Source organism: Petaurus breviceps, unplaced genomic scaffold, assembly GCF_028583685.1.
Source record: "Petaurus breviceps papuanus isolate PSGF00001 unplaced genomic scaffold, PetGlider_PUasm1.0 171, whole genome shotgun sequence".
Classification (NCBI taxonomy): Eukaryota; Metazoa; Chordata; class Mammalia; order Diprotodontia; family Petauridae; genus Petaurus; species Petaurus breviceps.
In genome coordinates, this window is record NW_027185754.1 from 968,084 (window position 1) to 987,921 (window position 19,838).

Genomic DNA, 19,838 nt, shown 5'->3' on the forward strand with positions numbered 1-19,838 from the left:
CAGCCACTTGGTCTAAGTAACCCCAGTTCCCTCGGGCATGTTCATCTCCAGTGCTGCAAGGAAGAACAGAAAGGAGGAGGAAGATGGGTGGTTAAAAAAGAAGTGACTATCACTAAACTTAGAGAGATACAATTTTTGTGCTGAACAGAGATTACCAAAAGAGAATAAATTCCCAATCCCACCATTTTCCCACAGAAGATATGTGGAGTAAAGGAAAGAGGGTGGGTCAATGGCTTCACTTAGCCTTGTATTTTGATCTAACTTTATTTGCATGTCTCCTTTCCAATCAGTCAGGATTTGGGGAGTTCTTGGGACTTCATCTGCCTACCCTCTACATACTTTCTGTGGCATTATCTTGGGGAGAGTTCCCGAAATTTCTCTCATCCCAGATATGAGAGAATTTAAAACAAAGTTGCTTCCTTACCCACCTATTGTGTAGGATTAAAGAGTATAAATCTTGCCCAGGAAAACAGGACATTTGACTCCATGATTCAGAAAGAGCAAATCAGTGTTAACTTGTGCATTTTCTGCTGGATTTTGTTGGTTTCCTGGCTAGGTATGTTGGCTCATAGACTCAGCAACTATGCAATTAATGAGATTGAGCCTATACCTATACGAGAGAGACTTGCTAGGCATCAAATGATGGTAGATAAGACCAGAGATTCTAGCAGATGATACTGAAAAGGCAAAGCCCATCATACAGTATCAGAGTAGAGTTGTACAACCATAAAAAGAATGGAATTATATGTCAGAGACAATGTTATGCCCATCTAAAAGAGCATAGACAGCACCAAGAAGAGACAATCAGCATTTGGTAGCAATTTGGTATTCAATCAGCAAATATTTTTAAATATTTACTATATATTACTCAATGAAAATACAAGGGCATGATCAAAGTAATACTTGTCCCCAAAGGAAATATATATTACAAGAAACAGTACGTACACAAAAAATTAACTATAAAATGTGTACAAAGTAAATAAATATGATTTTAGAGGAGTGCGGAGGCAATAGCATGTGAGGGCTTAGCAAAGGTTTCATATCAGAGGGGGTGCTTAAAATGAGTTTGTTTTTTTTTTTAAGCAATCAGGGTTAAGTAACTTGCTCAAGGTTACATGGCCAGTTATTTCTGGGTGTAGTGCTGAGTTGTCTGAGCCCGGAATTCAATCTGCAGGTCGTCCCAACACTGGAGCTGGTTCTCTTACTCGCTGAACCACCTGGCCGCCCCTAAGCAATGCGGGTTAAGTAACTTGCTCAAGGTTACTCAGTCAGGTGTTTCTGGGTGGGTGCTAAGTGTCTGAGCCCGGGATTCGATCTCCAGGTCGTTCTGACACTGGAGCAGGTGCTCTCACTCGCTGTGCTACCTGGCTGCCCTTTGAAATGAGTTTCGAAGGAAACTAGAGTTTCTAAAAGATACTAATGAGCAGATAGTGTATTTTAGACAGAAGGAACAGTTTCCCAAAGGACAGCAATACTGCCCCTTGTGGGGGTGCTGTAAATATCCCTGTGGGGTGGTAGTAGCCTAGGGTGCAATTGGGGCCCATAAATAAAAATAGGGAGACGGAGGAAGCATGACAAAATAAGAGAAGAGAAGAAAATTCCAAAAAAGCCATAATTTCCAAATGTGTGGTTAGTTCCTCTGCTAGCATAGATCACATCTTCTCTCCCTTCCCTACAAACACGTGCATGTGTAGGTGCGCGCGCGCGCGCGCGCACACACACACACACACACACACACACACACACACACACACACACACACACACACTACTTGGAATAAACTTGCCTGGTGTTGCAGCAAGCACCCCAGCGTCCCCAGGGTGCCTGCTCACACAGGTTCTTGGATCTGCTTTGTTAAAGGAAAGCAACTCAAAATGGGTTAACAAGCTTACTTTAATCAGTCAGACATATATCGTTTACCTTGTTCAGGAGAAAAGGTCAGCACCCTGAACCTCAAAGTATACAGGCATAATTATCAAGACAGAAACATCAAGTAGACAGATTTCCAAACTGTCCAACCATTACATCCATACCCAGTCAACATCTGGGTTTCCACATTCTGGGTTTTTCAAAGCCGGGGGACTCTCAACAACGGCTTCCCAGAATTCAGATCAAATCACAGAACACTTCTCAAAGTGAGTCCCAAAACAAAGCTACACATCAGGGCTTATATAGCCTTCTCCTGGCTCAGAGAATGTAACAACCTTATTGACCCACTGGCCAATCAAAAAGTATCTACTGAAAAACAAGCCTCCCCCACCCCAGGCTTCAGGTGCACATTAGCCTAGGGGCAGGGAAGATCTTTAAAATTTACATTCTTATTACACCTGGTGACAAGCCTCTCCAAAGAGCTAGACTTGTCAATAAATGCTAGAATTATTTAATGTTAGACCTACACTTGCAGTTGTCCTACTTTTCTAGTCTTGTAGAAGCTGTCCGAGATTTTGTTTTACCAGTATTTAAATTATTTTAAAAATATTATATACCTATACAGTTTACTTATCTCATGTCTATCACCTTTCTAGTTCACCATTAACACTTCTGCTTCCTAATGCACCTTTAGGGTCATGTCACTCCACTAGTAAACACACACACACACACACACACACACAACTTCAGTGTTTCCCCTTTTTCAGGCAAATACATTCTTGACCCTGGAAATGGAGGCTCTCTACAGTGTGACTCAGCTAACTTTTGTTTAGCCTTTTCTCAAAGTTATCCCTTTCACATGCTCTGTGTTGTAAGCAGACTTAGTTGTGCTATTTTCTCATCCTGACTTCTTCTGTCTCCAAGAATTTCCTGGCACATCTCCACGTCTGGAATGCACAATTCCCTCCATTTACTCTATTAAAATCCTTCTTTTCTTCAAGGCTCAATACAGATGCTATATCCCCCATAAATCATTCCCTAATTCCCCTTCCCTTTCAGGTGACATTTCTCATGACATTATTAGCTTCACCTTCCCTTATCACTAAGCTCCCTCTTCTTGGTGTACTTTATTTGTGTTATTTGGCCTTCCCATATTAGACTGTAAGTTCTTTGAAAGCAAATTGTGCATAAACATTCTACCCATAAAACCTGAACTGAGCACATATTATAAACTTAATAAATGCTTCACTGAATTAGATAGTTTGCACATAGAAGATATTCAGTAAATATTCACTGAATTACATAATACATAGCAGTTCTTCTATCCATGCTTACTGAACTAGACTGAGTAGAATTTATAGCCCCTAGGTACAGAGAGTCGACTGGAGGTTTGCAATAATATTAGCTATATTTGTTATATACTCACAGTGTGCTAAGGATCACACTTGCCTAAATCCTTGAACCTAAAGAAAGCATATTTTGGGAAAAAAATAGTCCAATAAATGCACATCTCTCCCTAAGGAAACAAAAAGAAAGACAAACATTGTCTTCCAAGGTCAGATAATTAATTGTATGTTTTTAGAACCTCTTAAAAGAAGTGACACAAAAATTACAGTCTCAGGGTTGGAAGAACCATAGGCTCCTTTGCATCAACTAAGTCCCCATCCTCCAGGTCTTACCTAAAGAATCCAAAGATTCCCAAACGGTACTGAATGGCCACCACAACAACGTTCTCAAGAGCTGAGAGGTACATCCCATCCAAACTTGAAGCCTCACCCATTAAAAAAGCTCCTCCATGTATCCACACCATCACCTGGGGAATGAGACAAGAATCTTATTGGTCACAGCATCTACAAATTAAAAGGAACCTCAGAATATACAGGGTTAAACCACTCAACCTAAGGAGTCTCTATTCTGGAGATTACTTTGGAGATGATAGGGTATAATTAAATGGGAACTGGACTAGAGGCCAGGCCAGGAAAACTGAATTTTTTTCTAGGTTCTACCACTAACTTGCTGTATGAATTAAGGAAAGTCACTTCTAATTTCCAAATCTCTACTTGCCCAAATGTCTAAAAGGAAGGATGTAGACTAGGTAATCTTTAAGGTTGTTTCTAGTTCTAATTTTATGACTTTATATTTCCTCTAATAGACTCCAACACATAGACAGGGGTGAAGTCAGAATGGAGCAGATAGCTTAAGGGAGTCATCATATTCTCCCTGAGCCTTTATCCTTTGGGTTAAACCTGTCAAGGACCACTCCATTCCATTGACATTGTCACATAAACAATAAACCAGGCATATAATGCAGATCTCAATACTCTAACCATGTGACTGATTTAGAAAATCTATTGTTGTTGAGAAGAAAAAGGAAGTTTCCTTAACTTCCCAGATTTTATTAAATTGAATAAAATATTTTCTTTAATCCAGGAAAAAGAACTTTGGGGGAACATGATATCTTATCTTTAAGTATTTGAAGGGCAGTTATGCAAAAGAAATTGTCGACCCATTCTGTTTGGCCCATTGGGCTTAAAAATGAGCAGTAATGAAATTTGTAGTAGAGCAGACTTTGTTGTTAGAAAAACTTTCTAACAGAATTCCCAAGAACAATAATTTGATAAGTAGTTGTTTCACCACCATTACCGCCACCACCATCACCACACATGTACACACACACACACACACACACAAACACACACTCACACCACCAATACCACTTGAGGACTTTAAGTAGATGGTGAGTAATTATTTAACTGGTAAGTAATAAACTGGATTGCTGTGCAAATGTGAGTTTTATTAGATAACTTCTGAGTTCTTCCCATTCCTGAGAAATTATACTTACACATTAATGGGGATTTCTTAACTTTTTTTGCATGTCATTGATGCCACTGGCATTTAGGTGAAAACCATGGAATCTTTCTCAGAATATTTTTAAAAGCATAAGCAAAACACATAAAATTACCCCCTACAAAACCCCACAAGAATATTGAAATGAAGATGTAATTTCCCTCATTAAAGATCAGATTCCCTTGACAATTTATCCATAGATGCCTTGTTAGGGAGGGAGGGAAGAAATCTTGGATTACAAGAAAGTAGCCAAGAAGACTCAAAACTGTCCTATGAGGACCAATTGAATGAAGAATATATGAGCTATAGAAGACGGACTTAAGGGCTGAGCCAAGGTAGCAAAGGGAATTGAATATTTCTGTTGAGATCTTCCAAACCAATTATTTAATCAGCTTTTTAAAATATCTCAAACCATATTCTTAGTAGGACCAGTCACAGCATCTCACGTTTTTAATGTAGAACATCTTAGGAGGAGTGAAAAAAGAGGGCTGCCAACACAAACTGGAGGGGAACACTGGCCAGGAACATGAGCTAGTGGCAGCAGCAGTAGTAACACTAAAGGTCAGAAAGATATTAAACAAGACTCCTGTGCTAGTGATGGGAGCAGAGCCAGGCACAATCTGGCCAATCCTTCTGTCATTACCCAGCTGCAGGGTGCAGAGGAGTGATTACAATCTGGTCACAAGGAATTGATGCGCTCCCTGGGTAAGGACAAAAACATACACCAGGACAATGACTAGAACTGGCCCTGGGTTATACCACCTTGGAAGCTCCAAAAATCTACACACCCCAGATCTAGTCACATACTGGACTTGAACCCATGTCCTGTGTGTATTTAGGCTCCTTGTAACTTTCCTACTATTGATAATTTTCTTAGGAATTATATGAAGTAGCCAAGGCAGTATTGTTGATCGAGCATTGTAGTCAAACTCTTCCTACATTCCCCTCTAAACAACTTTAAAATAATCTCCAATTTGAACTCTGGAGTTATTTGGCCAATAAAAGGTTAGTATGAGGCATAGTTAGTAGGAGTCCAGAAGGAGAGTTCTATGATTCAGGTGTGGGTGTACAGTGCAGCAACACCAGTCATGTGCCTTGAGGGCTGTAGCAATGATTACAGCAGTAGTTTGGGGAACTCTCACTGCCCAGAGATGATACTGGGATTGGGCAACTGATGAGAATTTAAATACAAGGGGTCCCTATGGTGACACTAGGCACAGAACTGGGTGTTGTTTGACAATTCTATTGCTCATTACCCCTTCCGAGTCAAGTCATAGTTTCAGGGCTGAAAGGTACCTAGGTATGTACCAGATCACAGACCAGTAGAGTGGTGACCACACCTCCTCTCAGATTTACTATGTTTCTTTTTTTCTTGTATTCTTTTTGTTTGTTTTGCTTTTTGGAAGGAGGAATGCAAGGCAGTTGGAGTTCAGTGACTTGTACAAGGTCACATGGCTAGTATGTGTTAAGTGTCTGAGGACTCAGACACTTGAACTCAGATCCTCTGGACTCAAGGGCCAGTGCTCTATTTACTGTGCCACCTAGGTGTCCCTGAGATTTCCTAGATTTCATCAAATTGAAGGAACCAAAAATATGATAGACCCCTACACAGAACAAGTTGTGAAAATAAAAGAGTCAAAACATAAAAGCCAGAAGCTTGAGACAGTAATTGCTCACCCATCTGCGCATCCAATTGAGCAAAACTCAACTCTAACTTCAAGTTTGAAGTCTAGAAATAGATTATAAAAATGAGAAAACAACAAAAAAGGAATCTGATCTTAAAAAGCTGCTATGGTGGCAGGGAATCCTAACAATCCATTTCAGAAATAGACAAGAAAACATCTTCAAGCAAAAGATAAAAGAAAAATACAGATTGAATAAGAGCCCCAAAAGGAATGACTTTTGCAGCTAAATTAAGCAATAAAAGGGGCAAAAGGAATGATTTATTAAAAAACAAAGTAGTTGAAGAAAAGTTGGGAAAATTAGCAATGCAAGAAAATTAAGAAAAAATTAACAGTGTGGTAAAAGATATACAGAAGTTCATTGATGAAAATAAATCCTTAAAAAGACAAAATTATCCAAATTGAAAAAAAGAGGCAAAAAGTATTAATAAGAGGCAGCTAGATGGCGCAGTAAATAGAGCACTGGCCATGAAGTCAGGAGGATTTGAGTTCAAATCCAATCTCAGACACTTAACACTTACTAGCTATGTGACCTTGGGCAAGTCACTTAACCCCAATTACCCTGCCCTCCCCTCTCCAAAAAAAGAAGCAAAAAAAAATTTTTTTTAATCTTAATAAAGAAATCAATTCCTTTAAAATGGGAATTATACAAATGTAACCTAATAACTACAAAACGTATCAGAACCAATAAAACCAAATCACAAGAATGAAAAAAAAATGGAGAAAATGTGAAATATTTCATTGAAAAAACAAATGACATGGAAAGCAGAATAAGGAGGGGTAAAAATTATTGAAGTACCAAAAGCAATGATTTTTTTTAAAGAGAAAGGTTCTAGACCTCATATTTTGAGAAATTAAAATGAAAACTTATCTCAATACCTTAGAAACAGAGGGAAAAATAGAAACAGACTAATCTATTGATCACTTCCTGAAAGGGATACCAAAATGAAAACTTCCAGGAATGTGTTAACCAAATTCCACAGCTCCAAGATCGAGGAGAAAATAGTAAAAGAAGTGAGAAAGAAATCATTCAAATACCTTGGAACCACAGTGAGGATCATACAATATATAGCAACTATCACAATAAAAAAATGGAGGGCTTGAAATGCAGGATTCCAGAAGGCAAATGAGCTACTATTACAAGTAAAAATAATATATCCAACAAAATGTAGTCCAACTCTTCAGAAGAAAAATTATTGAAAATTTAATTATTTAGTGAACTTTTAAGCATTTTTCATGAAGAGATGAGAACTGAATGGAAAAATCTGCAATTCAAACACAAGAATCAAGAAAAGTCTAAAAAGGAAAACATGAAAGAGAAATCATTAGGGAATTAATAAGATTAAGTCATTTACATTCTTAATGGGAAGATGATACTTCTAACTCCTAAGAACTATGTCATTATTAGGACCTTTGGTAGGAGTTCCCATAAACAAAGGTCAGAAGTGTGACTAAATTATGTTGTGATAATCACACCAAAAATAGAGTAAGAAAGAGGAATGGGAGAAGGAGAAAGTAAAAGAAAGAAAAAGGCATATAAGGAAATTTTTTTACATTGGGGAGGGGCAGGTAGGTTCTGAATATATATATATATATATATATATATATAATATACATATATATATATTCACAGAGAAAGAGGGAGAGACAGACATACAAAGACAGAGACAGATGATAGATTAGTTAGAGAGAGATAGCTACATACATGATAGATAGATAGGTAGATAGATAGATAGATGATAGTTAGATAGATAGATAGATAGATAGATAGATAGATAGATAGATAGATAGATAGATAGGTAGATAAAAAATATAGACACACATATTAGGAAACATAAGTAGGAGAGCAACAGGCTAAGGGAAGGGAAGGACTGAATAGAGGGAGAAATGATGATTAAGGGAGGTTAGATTAGATCTGCCTTTTCTCATCTTCTATAGATGCAAGAACGAACCACAACCCATTAAATTCAAAGTTAAAAACAACCCAAAGCATAAAGTGCTTACAGGTAACTTAGTTTTTGTTGCCAGGTCGGCTGAGGTATAAATGTTCAGGTACAAACAGTCTTCAGAATTTTTCAAGGAAGTCGCATTCTGATTGCCGGAAAGTTTTGCCAGAAAATCTCCTTCAAGTGGATTCTGTGCACACCTGTGCAATGAAATGTAGGAAATCACTTATTTTTGACAGCATCTCAGGAAAGCATATCTGGGGTCACAGCATCACTGATTAGAGGCTTTAGAGCTGGTAGGGTTCGTAGAGATCACCTAATGGAACATATTCATTTTACACATGAGGAAACTGAGGCATAGAAGGGGAAGGTGACTTGCTGAAAGCCACATTCTATGAATAAAGCACATATTGTTCTTAGGAAACATAGAATGTAAAAGGGTGAAAGTTATAAGGCAGATGGTCTGTAGAAATTATTCTTGATTTTTTAAATATTGGTGTTGCTTCATGGATTACAAAATGCAAAACTATTACCCTAGAGCTGCTACTAACTGCACAAAGAGTCTTTCAGGCTCTCACTCTCTGGACTTTTTGTTTGTAAGTTAAGTAGAATTACCAGCCTTCTGTCCACTGATCATATGAGAAAAACAGAAAAGTTATGTGAATAAATCAAGATCAGACTTATGAAACAGAAGAGTCTTGGCTGAAATTATGATTCTTATTCCAAGACTCTCTCTTGCAACCTATCTATTTTAAAGTCACTGAACCCATAGATGTCAGTGGATGGGTCTCTTTATAATTAGATACAATCCTGGCACGAATGAAGAATGGAGGCAAAAGACAGTTGTCATCTTGCTAGACAATATGTTTCCAGATATTTGTTTGATTGCAATCAAGCAAATAAAGCTGTCCCATCTATTTATGAAGGAGACTACATCAAGTACTTATTTTGTTCAATTTCCCTGAATTCCTGCTTCCAAAAAGCAAAACACACAAACAAAAACAACATATGAGAAAAACAGAAAAATTAAGTGCTAGACAGTATGTTCCCAGATATTTGTTTGATTGCAATCAAGCAAATAATGCATTCTCATCTATTTATGAATTGGAGTGTAGCAGGTACTTCCTTTGTTCATTGTAGCTAAGGCAGAGGTGGAGAACCTGCAGCGTGGAGACCACATGTGGCTCTTTGCTTTCTCTAGTGTGACTTTTTTTCTTTTGGAAAGGGGAAGGCAGGGCAGTTGGGTTTAAGTGATTTGCCCAGGGTCACATAGTTAGTAAGTGGTAAGAGTCTGAGGCTAGATTTGAACTCAGGTGCTTCTGACTCCAGGGTCAGTGCTCTATTCACTGTGCCACCTACATGCCCCTCAAGTGTGGGAATCCAAAACTTTGACTGAATCCAAACTTTACAGAGCAAATCCTTTATTAAGGAGAGGCCACAGCTTCCCCACCCCTGGCTAAGGTTTCCAAGAAAGATGGATCACTTTATAGCTCAGGACCATTTCACTGTGTACACCTGAGATGTAGGAAAGAGAAGAAATAGGAATGTTTTCAGGGAGGAGGAAGAGATAGGCAAATCAAAGAATTAACAAATGGTTGGAGAGTTCTGGAACAGCAGAAAACCAGTCAAGAGTTAGGAGATAGTTCTCTTAATTAAGAAATAATGATTTTCTCTCTTTGAAGCCCTCCCCTCTCCAAAAAACCCCTAATGTCTTCTAGCTTACATGGGTGGGTATGTAGTGGTGTTCTTCACATAATCCCAGGGCTCAGGAGACTGGGGTGGAGCAAACCTCAGGTGTCCAAGAGGGGCCTTGGCAAAGGGGACTCCCAGGAAAACATTGACAGATTTGTCCAATTCTTGCAGTATCACTTGTTTGCCTTGAACTTTCCCATATTTAGTTTCTACTACAGGTGCTGAGGACTGTGGCCCTGTGCAATTTGAGAGAGGCAAGGAAAAGTGATTTCACTTGAGGAGACAACATGGCAGAACAGAATCAGCATTGAACTAAGAATCAGGATTCCTGGGGATTTATATATAACCAGCTCTCTTCCATACTAACTAAGGGAGCTTGGAAAAATAATAAAAGCTTTCTGCAACTTCTGCTCCTCATCTATAAGTGGGAAAAATTAATAGTTCTCTATAGGATTGTTTCAAATATCAGTTGATAGAATGGAAATGGCATTGCTACAGAGACATTATAATAATAGTAAATCATGTTTCCATAGGACTTTCTTGTTTACAAAAATACTTTGCTCATAAGTCACAAGATAAATAGTAATATTATCCTGATTTTATAGATGAGGAAACTGAGGAACATAGATGTAACTTACTAAAAGCCTCACGGCTCTAAATGTCTCCTTTTTACAAAAATGAATTTTTATTGACCTCCTTGGTTGTAACGTCATTGGCATTTCTCCCAATATTCTTCCTCTATTTCCTCCCAGTCAACTCAAATAATAGATATTTAAAGAAAACATAAAAAGGAAAAAGTCAATCAACAAAAACAATCAATACATTAAAAAGCCTGAAAATATATGATTATTGTCAACCCATGTTCCTTTCATCTCTACAAAGCAAGCAGCCTAGTAGTGAAATTGCTTCATCAAGGTTTATAGACATTTTAGACACTTTTCTTGAAAAACTCTAAATTTGCTTCCCAAAATGGTTAGACTGATTCTCAATTCCAAAAAAATAAACTACAATAATGTGTCTATCTTCTCACAATCCCTCCCACACTAACTGTTCCAATATTTTATAGTCTGCCAATTTGTAGAGTGTGAAATAATATTTCAGAGTTGTATTGTTTTTAATTTATTTCATTTGAATTCTTCCTTCATATTATTGTTAAAAATTTTGAATTTTTCTTTTCAGAAATATTTATTCATCTGCTTTGACCAGTATAAAGGAATAGTTTTGGATTTTACGTGTATATCTGTAATGCAAAGATTATTTCCCCCCATTTGCCCACTTTACTTCTTATGCTAGATGTACAATTTGTTAATAATTTAAATTCATAACAAAATATATTTTTTCCAAACAGATTGACAAGCCAAGCTAACTTTTTATCTGAGATATACCAAAGAATCTCAGTAACTTTTACTGTTTGTTTTGTTTCTGAAAAAGGTAGAAATGCACGAAAATCTTACCCTGAGTTGTGTATGCAATGACGCAGCAGATAATCAGGGAAATCAGCCACATCTTTGGAGCAGTTCTTTTCCACATGTCCAGTGTGGGGATCTGAGCTGTATTTAAGGTCAAAGTTTGCTTCTGGGTTGCATACGTATAAAATCCTTTAGTGACTCACCCCTGTACTTAATCAGAGCATGCCAAGTCACTCAGAAACGAAAGAAGAATATATTTCCTTACTGATAAACTATAGTTAATGTTTTAAGACTCTTCAATTAACTTCCTTTCTTACTTTGCAGAACTCTAATCATTAAATATTCTGTAATGAAACTGAATACCCGTGTCAGTAAACAAGGCTGAGATTAAGGAAGGCATACTTTCACCCTGAAAGCACAGTGTATTTTACCCCTTTCACCAGGGCACACAAAGTCACTCACACAGTGTGATATGATTTCAACCCTTGGGGTAAGATGGATGTGAAGGGAATTATGATTTTTGTATTAGTTGATATGATATGTGGAATGAATATACTAATAATTTAGATTTCTCAGGAGATTCTGACTTGGGAGTCAGGCTCTTATAATGAAGCTTGAAATGATCAATCAAACCTTTGGGAATGCTCTCGTAATCAGTACATTCCTGTCCCATCATAGAATTCTGGTACTGCACTCGAATAATTAATGACCCCCAAATACTTTAAACAATACTGTTCCCAAAGGACTCCAGAACATCTGTATTATGAACTTGTGAGGATGTCATGGGAAAGTACTCTGGCCCTGGAAATAATTCTTTGTAATCCACCTTTCCCCTCTTCATTCCTCACTTGTCATTTATGTATACAAACTGTGCGTTCACTCCCACTTAGAGAATATTCCTCACTCTGAAAACGATCAATTTAACCTCTACTAGATTACTGGCATCCCTGTCTCTAGGAGTGTTTTGTGAGGTTCTCAGTATTCCCAGTTTAGACACTCGTTCAGTAAAATTCTGTAACATGGTCAAGCTATGGTCTTATGGATTGTCTGGCACTCCCATCTTTTAGATTACAGGGTATTCTTGAAGAACTCCCACTTCTTCTCCCATGTATTTTCTAACCAGTGCAAAAGACATTTCAAGTCTGAATTCTTTAGAGAAAGAATCTCTGACTTATCAAGGAACCCTAAGTACTGGTTGTAGACTGGGTATATATTATATGGGCAGATGGGAAGGAAATATAAGAGGAAGTGCCTAAAGCAAAGGAAGCCAAAGTTTACTGATGCAAGACAGACTCATTTAGGGCAACATATAAAAATAATAACAGCATGATAGAAATAATCATTTGTATGGCTCTTGCATGTCAAAATTTATAAACAAACTACTTTCCACATTACATTTTAATATACATAGAGAAAATATTATCACATTAATTTTGCAGATGAAGAAACTACCTATTGGAACAGTTAAGTCACTTAGTAAAACCCACATAGAAAATATCAGGGCCTATATTTGAAATCAGGTCTCTTGAGTTGAATCAAGTTCTCTTTCTCCTTCTTCTACATATAGTCAGTCTAATGAGCAATTGAAGAAGTTGAAGGGAATAGAAATGTATATATATATATATGTGTGTGTATATGTATGCATATAAACATATATGCACATTCATACATGTCTATATGGGTGTACGAATACATGTGTGAATGAGTGTATGTATGTATACAGGTATACATAGATAGAAGAGACAAAACCAATTTAATAGAAAGGAATACTACTTAAAAGGTGAAATTAAGAGGTGAGAGAGGAATATAATGAGAGGAGATGGGGAGAGATAGAATGGGGTTAACTATCTCATATAGAAGAGGTAAGGGAAAATGGTCACAATGGAGGGGAAGAACAGGAAGGCAAAAGGGAATGGGTCAACCTTATTCTCATTGAATTTATTTTAGGGAGGGAATTACATACACACTAAATAGGGTAGCTCACCCTACAGGAGAGTAGGAGGGAAGCGGATGAGAGGAGATGATGTAAGGGAGGGAAGTCAAGCCAGTCTATATGTTGCCCCATTTTTTTCCATTTTCACATATTTTTTTTAAATCAAATGCTTTATTAACTTCTAGTTTACATCATTCATTTCCGCAAGATTTAGAATTACAGATTTTCTCCCCGTTTTTCCCCTACTCTCCACCACAAAATAGCGATCCCACTGGATATCCCCTCCTCCAATATGTTCTCTTCCATATCTACCCCAATGCATCCTCTAATTTTCCAGTAGGGCACTGTGGATATCTATGCCCCAGTGCCTGTATATCTTATTTCCCAGTTATATGTAATATAATATTAATAATACTATATATATTTTTAATATTTGATTTTAAAACTTTGAGTTCCAGATTCATTCCCTTCCTCCCTTATTGTGCATTCTTACTGGGAATATAAGCAATTCAATATAGGTTGTACATGTGTAGCTATGCAAAACAATAACATAGTAGATATATTGTAAAAGATTGACTATATTTCCCTCCCTCCTATCCCACCTCCCTCTTGTTCTATTCTCTACTTTGATCCCATCCTTTTTCAAAAATGGGTGCTTCAAACTTCCCTCCCCCCCAGCCTACCCTCCCTTCCATCATTCCCCCTCTTATCTTCTTCCCCCCCAAACTCCTGGAGGGTGAGATACCCTATTTAGTATGTATGGCATTCCCTCCCTAAGCCAAACTCAATGAGAATAAGGTTGACCCATTCCCTTTTGCCTTCCTGTTCTTCCTCTCCATTGTGACCATTTTCCCTTGCCTCTTCTATATGACATAGTTTACCCCATTCTGTCTCTCCCCATCTCCTCTCATATATTTCTCTCACCTCTTAATTTCTCTTTTTAATTATTATCCCTTCCTATTAAATGGGTTCTGTGCCCTCAATCTATGTTTACCTGTAAACATATATAAACACATTCACATATGTATTCATATGCCCATATACCATCTTAAATAGACATATATATGTATGTATGTACATACCCACAAATATATATATATATATATATATATATATATATATATATATACATATAAAATTGTATTCCCTTCAACTATTCTCATACTGAGAAAAGTTTCATAAGTTACAATTATTGTTTTTCCATGTAGGGATGTAAAAAACTTATCAACTTTGATAAGTTCCTTATGATTTCTTTTCCCTGTTTACCTTCTCATACTTCTCTTGCTTCTTGTACCTGAATGTCAAAATTTTTATTCAACTCTGGTTTTTTCATCAAGAATGCTTGAAAGTCTTCTATTCCACAGAATGACCACATTTTCCCCTGAAACATGATACTCAGTTTTGCTGGGTAAGTGATTCTTGGTTTTAATCCCTCCTCCTTTGACCTCCAGAATATCATATTCCAAACCCTTTGATCCCTCAGTGTAGAAGCTGACAGATCCTGTGTTATCATGATTGTGCATCCACAATATTAAAATTATTTCTTCCTGGCTGCTTGTAATATTTTGTCCTTTATCAGGGAATCCCCGAACGTGGCTATAATAGAACTGGCAGTTTTCTTTTTGGGGTCTTTTTCAGGAGGTGATCAGTGGATTCTTTCAACTTCAATTTTGTCCTCTGGTTCTAAAACATCAGGGTAATTTTCCTTGAGAATTTCTAGTAGGATGATTTCTAGGTTTTTTTTTTTTATCATGACTTTATGTAGACCAATAATTTTTATATTATCTCTCCTGGATCTATTTTCCAGGTCAGTGTTTTCCCAATGAGATATTTCACATTGCCTTCTATTTTTTTTATTTGTTTGGACCTGTTTAATATTATCTTGATTTCTCATGAAGTCACTCGCTTCCATTTGCTCCAATCTAATTCTGAAGTAATGATTCTCTTCAGTGAGCTTTTGAGATTCATTTTCCATCTGGCAAATTTGACTTTTTAGGCATTATTGTCCTCATTGGCATTTTGAGCCTCTTTTGCCATTTGAGTTATTCTATTTTTTAAGGTGTCATTTCCTTCAGTCAGGTTGTTGACCCTCATTTCATAATTTTCTTTCATTATTATAATTTCCCTTCCCAATTTTTCCTCCACTTTTCTTATTTGATTTTCAAAATCCTTCTCAAGGCCATCTATGGCCTATAACCAGCTCATATTTTTCTTGGAAGTTTTTAGTGCAGGAGTTCTGAATCCACTGTCTTCCTCCTGTTCCATGCTTTGGTCCTTTTTTTCACCAAAATAGGAGTGTAAAATTGGGTTGCTTTGTTTGCTTTGCTTCCCTCATTTGCTCATGTTGCTACTCAATTACATGATGTTTGGACTTTTTGCCACAGCAGGACTCTACTACCAGACAGGAGAGCTTCATACCAAATGCTGGTGTTTTCTCAGCTGCCGAAGGTATTGGTTGTGTGCCCTCTCTGAAGCCTCCACATGCCCTGGAAAGCTGTTCACAAACCCCAGTACCTCCACCCTAGACTGCAATCCAGGTCCAAGAAGGTTAAAGCAAGAGTGATTACCCCCCCAGACTTGTTGCTTGGTGCCCCTACAATCGGCAGACCAGTAGCTCTGAAGCAGCCATGTGGCAATGGCTGCATAGCTGCAATGTCTCAGCTGCTTTTTGCTCTGGGGACAATGGCCAACCCCCCTTTTGTACTATTGGATCCTAAAGTCCACACTGCACTGACTTCTCACTTTGTCCTTAGCATCTATGTGTTGTTAATTCTGAAAACAGCCACAGCTGCTGGTGATCTGAAGTTCCTCCAGCCAGCAGCTGGTCAGGCCACCCTGAGGCTAAAACCTCAGTGCTGGGCTATGGTCAGTTCCCAGAGCAGCGCGCTGGCCACTTCTTGTCAACCTGCCAGGCTGTCCTCAGTGGGAGATTAGCTTCTCTGTGTCATTTTCTGGGTTCTGTAGCTCCAAAGTTTCTGTCGCTTCATTTCTTACCTAGCCTCTAATCATTGAATAGTTGTTTCCAAAGAAAAACTGAGACAAAGAAAAGCCCTCAATTTAAAAGGGCCAGGGTTTCCCACTGCTTCCCGGGCCATTTCCAGTTGTCCTGGTGTACTTGTCATTGGATTCAGATGACTCTGGAGGAGAGAATGAGGCTTAGAGGGGAAGGGCTGAGCTTGACTTAAGCTCTGAAATTGAATGGTTAGACAAGCAAAGGCAAGATTTTAGAGTAAAGGCATGTGTTGAGGTTCAGGTTTTAGGGGTGCTTGACAAACCACATGCCAGGTCCTGCCAGATAAATTTGAATCAAGGCTTCTCTCAGCCAAAATAAAACAAAGTATATTAAAGATTCTCCATATTGGGTACACTCCTAAGGGACCTAAGTATTTGTGATGCCTATGTTGTGTTACTTTTCTCGTTTTGTATTGTATTTTCTTTTGCAACTTCACTACTTTGGAAATGTTTTGAATGACTTCACATGTACAATTGACATAAGATTGCTTCTTTTTTTCAAGGATGAGAGAATAGTAGGGGGAAAGGAGAGAATTTAGAACTCAAAAAATTAAAAAAAATGTTAAAAATGTTTTACAATGTAATTGGGAACTAATGAAAATAATGCAAATATTTCTTTAAAAATGTCTACTTGCATGCCATATCATGTAACCTACTAATTTGAGTGGGGAGAATATATTAAGAGGAGGCAGTAATTGACCTGAACCATAAAGGGAGATATGGATACTAAAAGACAAAGGTGAAGATTTAATTCCTTTATGGCATGAAAGATTGACTGTGCAAATGTACAGAAGTCCAAATGAGTTCAGGAATTTCCAGTTAGACTGATTTGTCGGGAAGGTAAAGTCCTTTAAGTGGAGTGTCATAAAATAGTCATATAAAAGTAGGCCTACACCAATGTGAAAAGTTTGTACTTTATCATACAAATAATAGAGAATCAATGAAAGGTTCTTGAGCAGTATAACTTGCCTCATTGTTATCATTATTTTCAATAATTAAAATAATTTAGCTTGTAGAGGAGAAACAACTGAAGCTACAAGTGTAACAATGAATGACTGAAAGGAAGTAAAAGCTTACTCTGTACAAAGCACAAGGCTAAATGCTGGGGATTCATGTGGATGAGCAAGACAGTCCATGCTCTAAGGAGATCACATATTAATGGAGCCAAAAAATATACAGGAGGTTTCAGCTGCAAGTTAAGACAAAAGGACCTTGTGATTCTTATAGTAAGACAGCAGATGGCAAGAGTTCTTTAGTGTCCCTATTACTGATAAAACCTATCTGTTATTTATGGTGAAGCATTTGACAGAGAGACGTTGAGCAGATGAACCAGTCCGATGGCCATGGGAATGAAGAGAAGAAGAACAATGTTAAGAAATATTATATGGAAGCAAAATCAAAAGTACTTAGTCACTGATTTGGGTGTGAGCATTGGTAAAGGGAGAAGCAAATGTTAGGGATGATTTGGGGTTTACAACCCAGATGACTGGAGAAATGACAGTGACTGTGGGAGGTAATGAATTTTGTTTTAGGGATGCAGAATTTAGACCTAAAAACATCAGAATATCTATCCCTATCCCAGACCAAATCCCAGACCCCATTCTCTCTGTGATAGAAGCATAGAAGGATAGTTTGGAGGAAGGCTCATTTAGTCAATTTACCCAAACATATCTGACTTCCCCGTTGAGTAAATTCTCTCATGTTCCTCAACATCCACTTTAGTTGTAGCTTTTCCCAAGTAGAGAGTCAATTCAGCCAGCTCTGCTTTTACAGAGGCCGCTAGTGACCCTCTGTATCTCCTGTGTTTCCTTCCTTTAACAATGACATTATGAGCATCAAAATATCCTCTAAAGTCTGTAAGTGATTGTGAAAAAGTAGCATTATGTTCCAGGGCCAATGTGGTATCTGCTTCACCTAAGCTGACTTTCAAAATGGTGAGCCCCTTGGACACCATTGATGTCAAGGGAGATGAAATTATTTCTTTCCTGATGAAATCACATATTGTCTGGGGAGCTGGAACCTAAGGGGTCACTAGTCATTGACCTCTTATTTTATTAATCAACAAAATGTTTTCCCAATGTTGGGTCAAGAAATTCTACTAATAGGATTTTAAAAGCAGTCTGGATAGTACAGTTCCCTAACCTGTGAATACTCAGAGTTGCACAAAGCAGGCCTAAAGAAAAGAAGTTCTGGGAATCAAGCAGCAGTTTAATTGATTAATTTCAGAGTGAGGAATGCTCTCTATGCAGGAGTAAAGGCATAGCTTATATACACAAATCACAATCGGGGAAGGGCTGGAGGTGGAGTAGAAAACAATCATTTCCAGGGTCTGAGTGTTTTCCCATGACAAGCCCATGAGACCCCAACACAGAAGTTCTGGAGTCCTGCAGGAACAGTATTGTTTCTAGTGTTTGGGGGGAATTACTTGGTGGGACACAGGACCATTATTCTGTACTGCGGACAGGTCCTGCAGTGTTTGATTTGTTCACTTCAACGTACTCAAGCATAGGAATATAGTGATTATGGGAGTGTTGTGAAGGGTTTGATCGAGCATTTCAAGATGTATTGTAAGCTTCTGACTCCCAAATCAGAACAGGAAGCTCTGAGGAATCTAAATTATTAGTATATTCACTACACATATCAGACAGATTGATGTGAAAATCATAAATCCGCTCACAGTGGTCAGTAGTGAATCACCTCCAAAAGTCCAAGGAATGTCGCCATCCCCTTGCAGTTCTTGGGGGTTTCCAGTGAAACTTTGTGCATATGATTCATAGGATGGAAATGACCTTGATTACTAGGCTTAGTATATAAAATGTATCTTGATATAGCATATGTATTTAATAAATGTTAATAATTGATTAAAGAAAAATACCAAAAAATATAAAATAGAAAGAAAAAAGTTATAGAAGGGAATAATAAAATAGAGGAACAAGAAGAATGAGAGCAAAATTAATAAGAAGCAAAAGAAAGAAAGAAGAAAAGCAGAAAGCTGAGTATCAGTGTGCTATAGTGATTGCAACACAATGAGGATATGCAGTATGAGAGCCCTAACTCGTTGGGTAGAAGGTTTTGGGGGTAGAATAGAAAAACAATGCAGGGAAAGAAAGAATAAGATAATGCATCATAGACAAGGAGTGATCCATATGCCCTCAGAGGACTGAAATTGAATTATGAGTAGATAGGACTCTGCATTTTTTGATAAAACTGATTGACATGGTATGATAAAGGTTCTTTGTTGTATCTTTGAAAGTCTCAATCTCCACATTTTCCTTGAAAAGAATATAGTTAAGAAAAGTCCTAATTAGAATGTATGTGTGGACTAAATCTTATTTTACATGTGGATTTACTTCTTGGGTAAGACTAAAATCAGGGAGGCTAGGTGGTGCAGTAAATAGAGCACTGACCCGGTGTCAGGAGGACCTGAGTTCAAGTCCAGCCTCAGACA

At 37.8% G+C, this 19,838-nt stretch overlaps 2 protein-coding genes across 2 annotated transcripts in view; one reads left to right on the top strand and one right to left on the bottom strand.

Moving 5' to 3' along the window:
- The window catches only part of LOC138157317 (liver carboxylesterase 1-like), a 35,298-nt gene extending 23,643 nt beyond the window's left edge, over positions 1–11,655 (bottom strand). The window contains exons 1-5 of the mRNA XM_069082838.1: positions 11,491–11,655; positions 10,068–10,272; positions 8,403–8,544; positions 3,549–3,682; positions 5–53 (exon numbers count right to left, since the gene is read on the bottom strand). Coding sequence (XP_068938939.1) covers positions 5–53; positions 3,549–3,682; positions 8,403–8,544; positions 10,068–10,272; positions 11,491–11,566 — 606 coding nt within the window. The 5' untranslated portion in view covers positions 11,567–11,655. The remainder of the gene's footprint in view (positions 1–4; positions 54–3,548; positions 3,683–8,402; positions 8,545–10,067; positions 10,273–11,490) is intronic.
- The window catches only part of LOC138157033 (liver carboxylesterase 1-like), a 280,580-nt gene that overhangs the window by 161,832 nt on the left and 98,910 nt on the right, over positions 1–19,838 (top strand). The gene's annotated exons all lie outside the window — the stretch shown is intronic.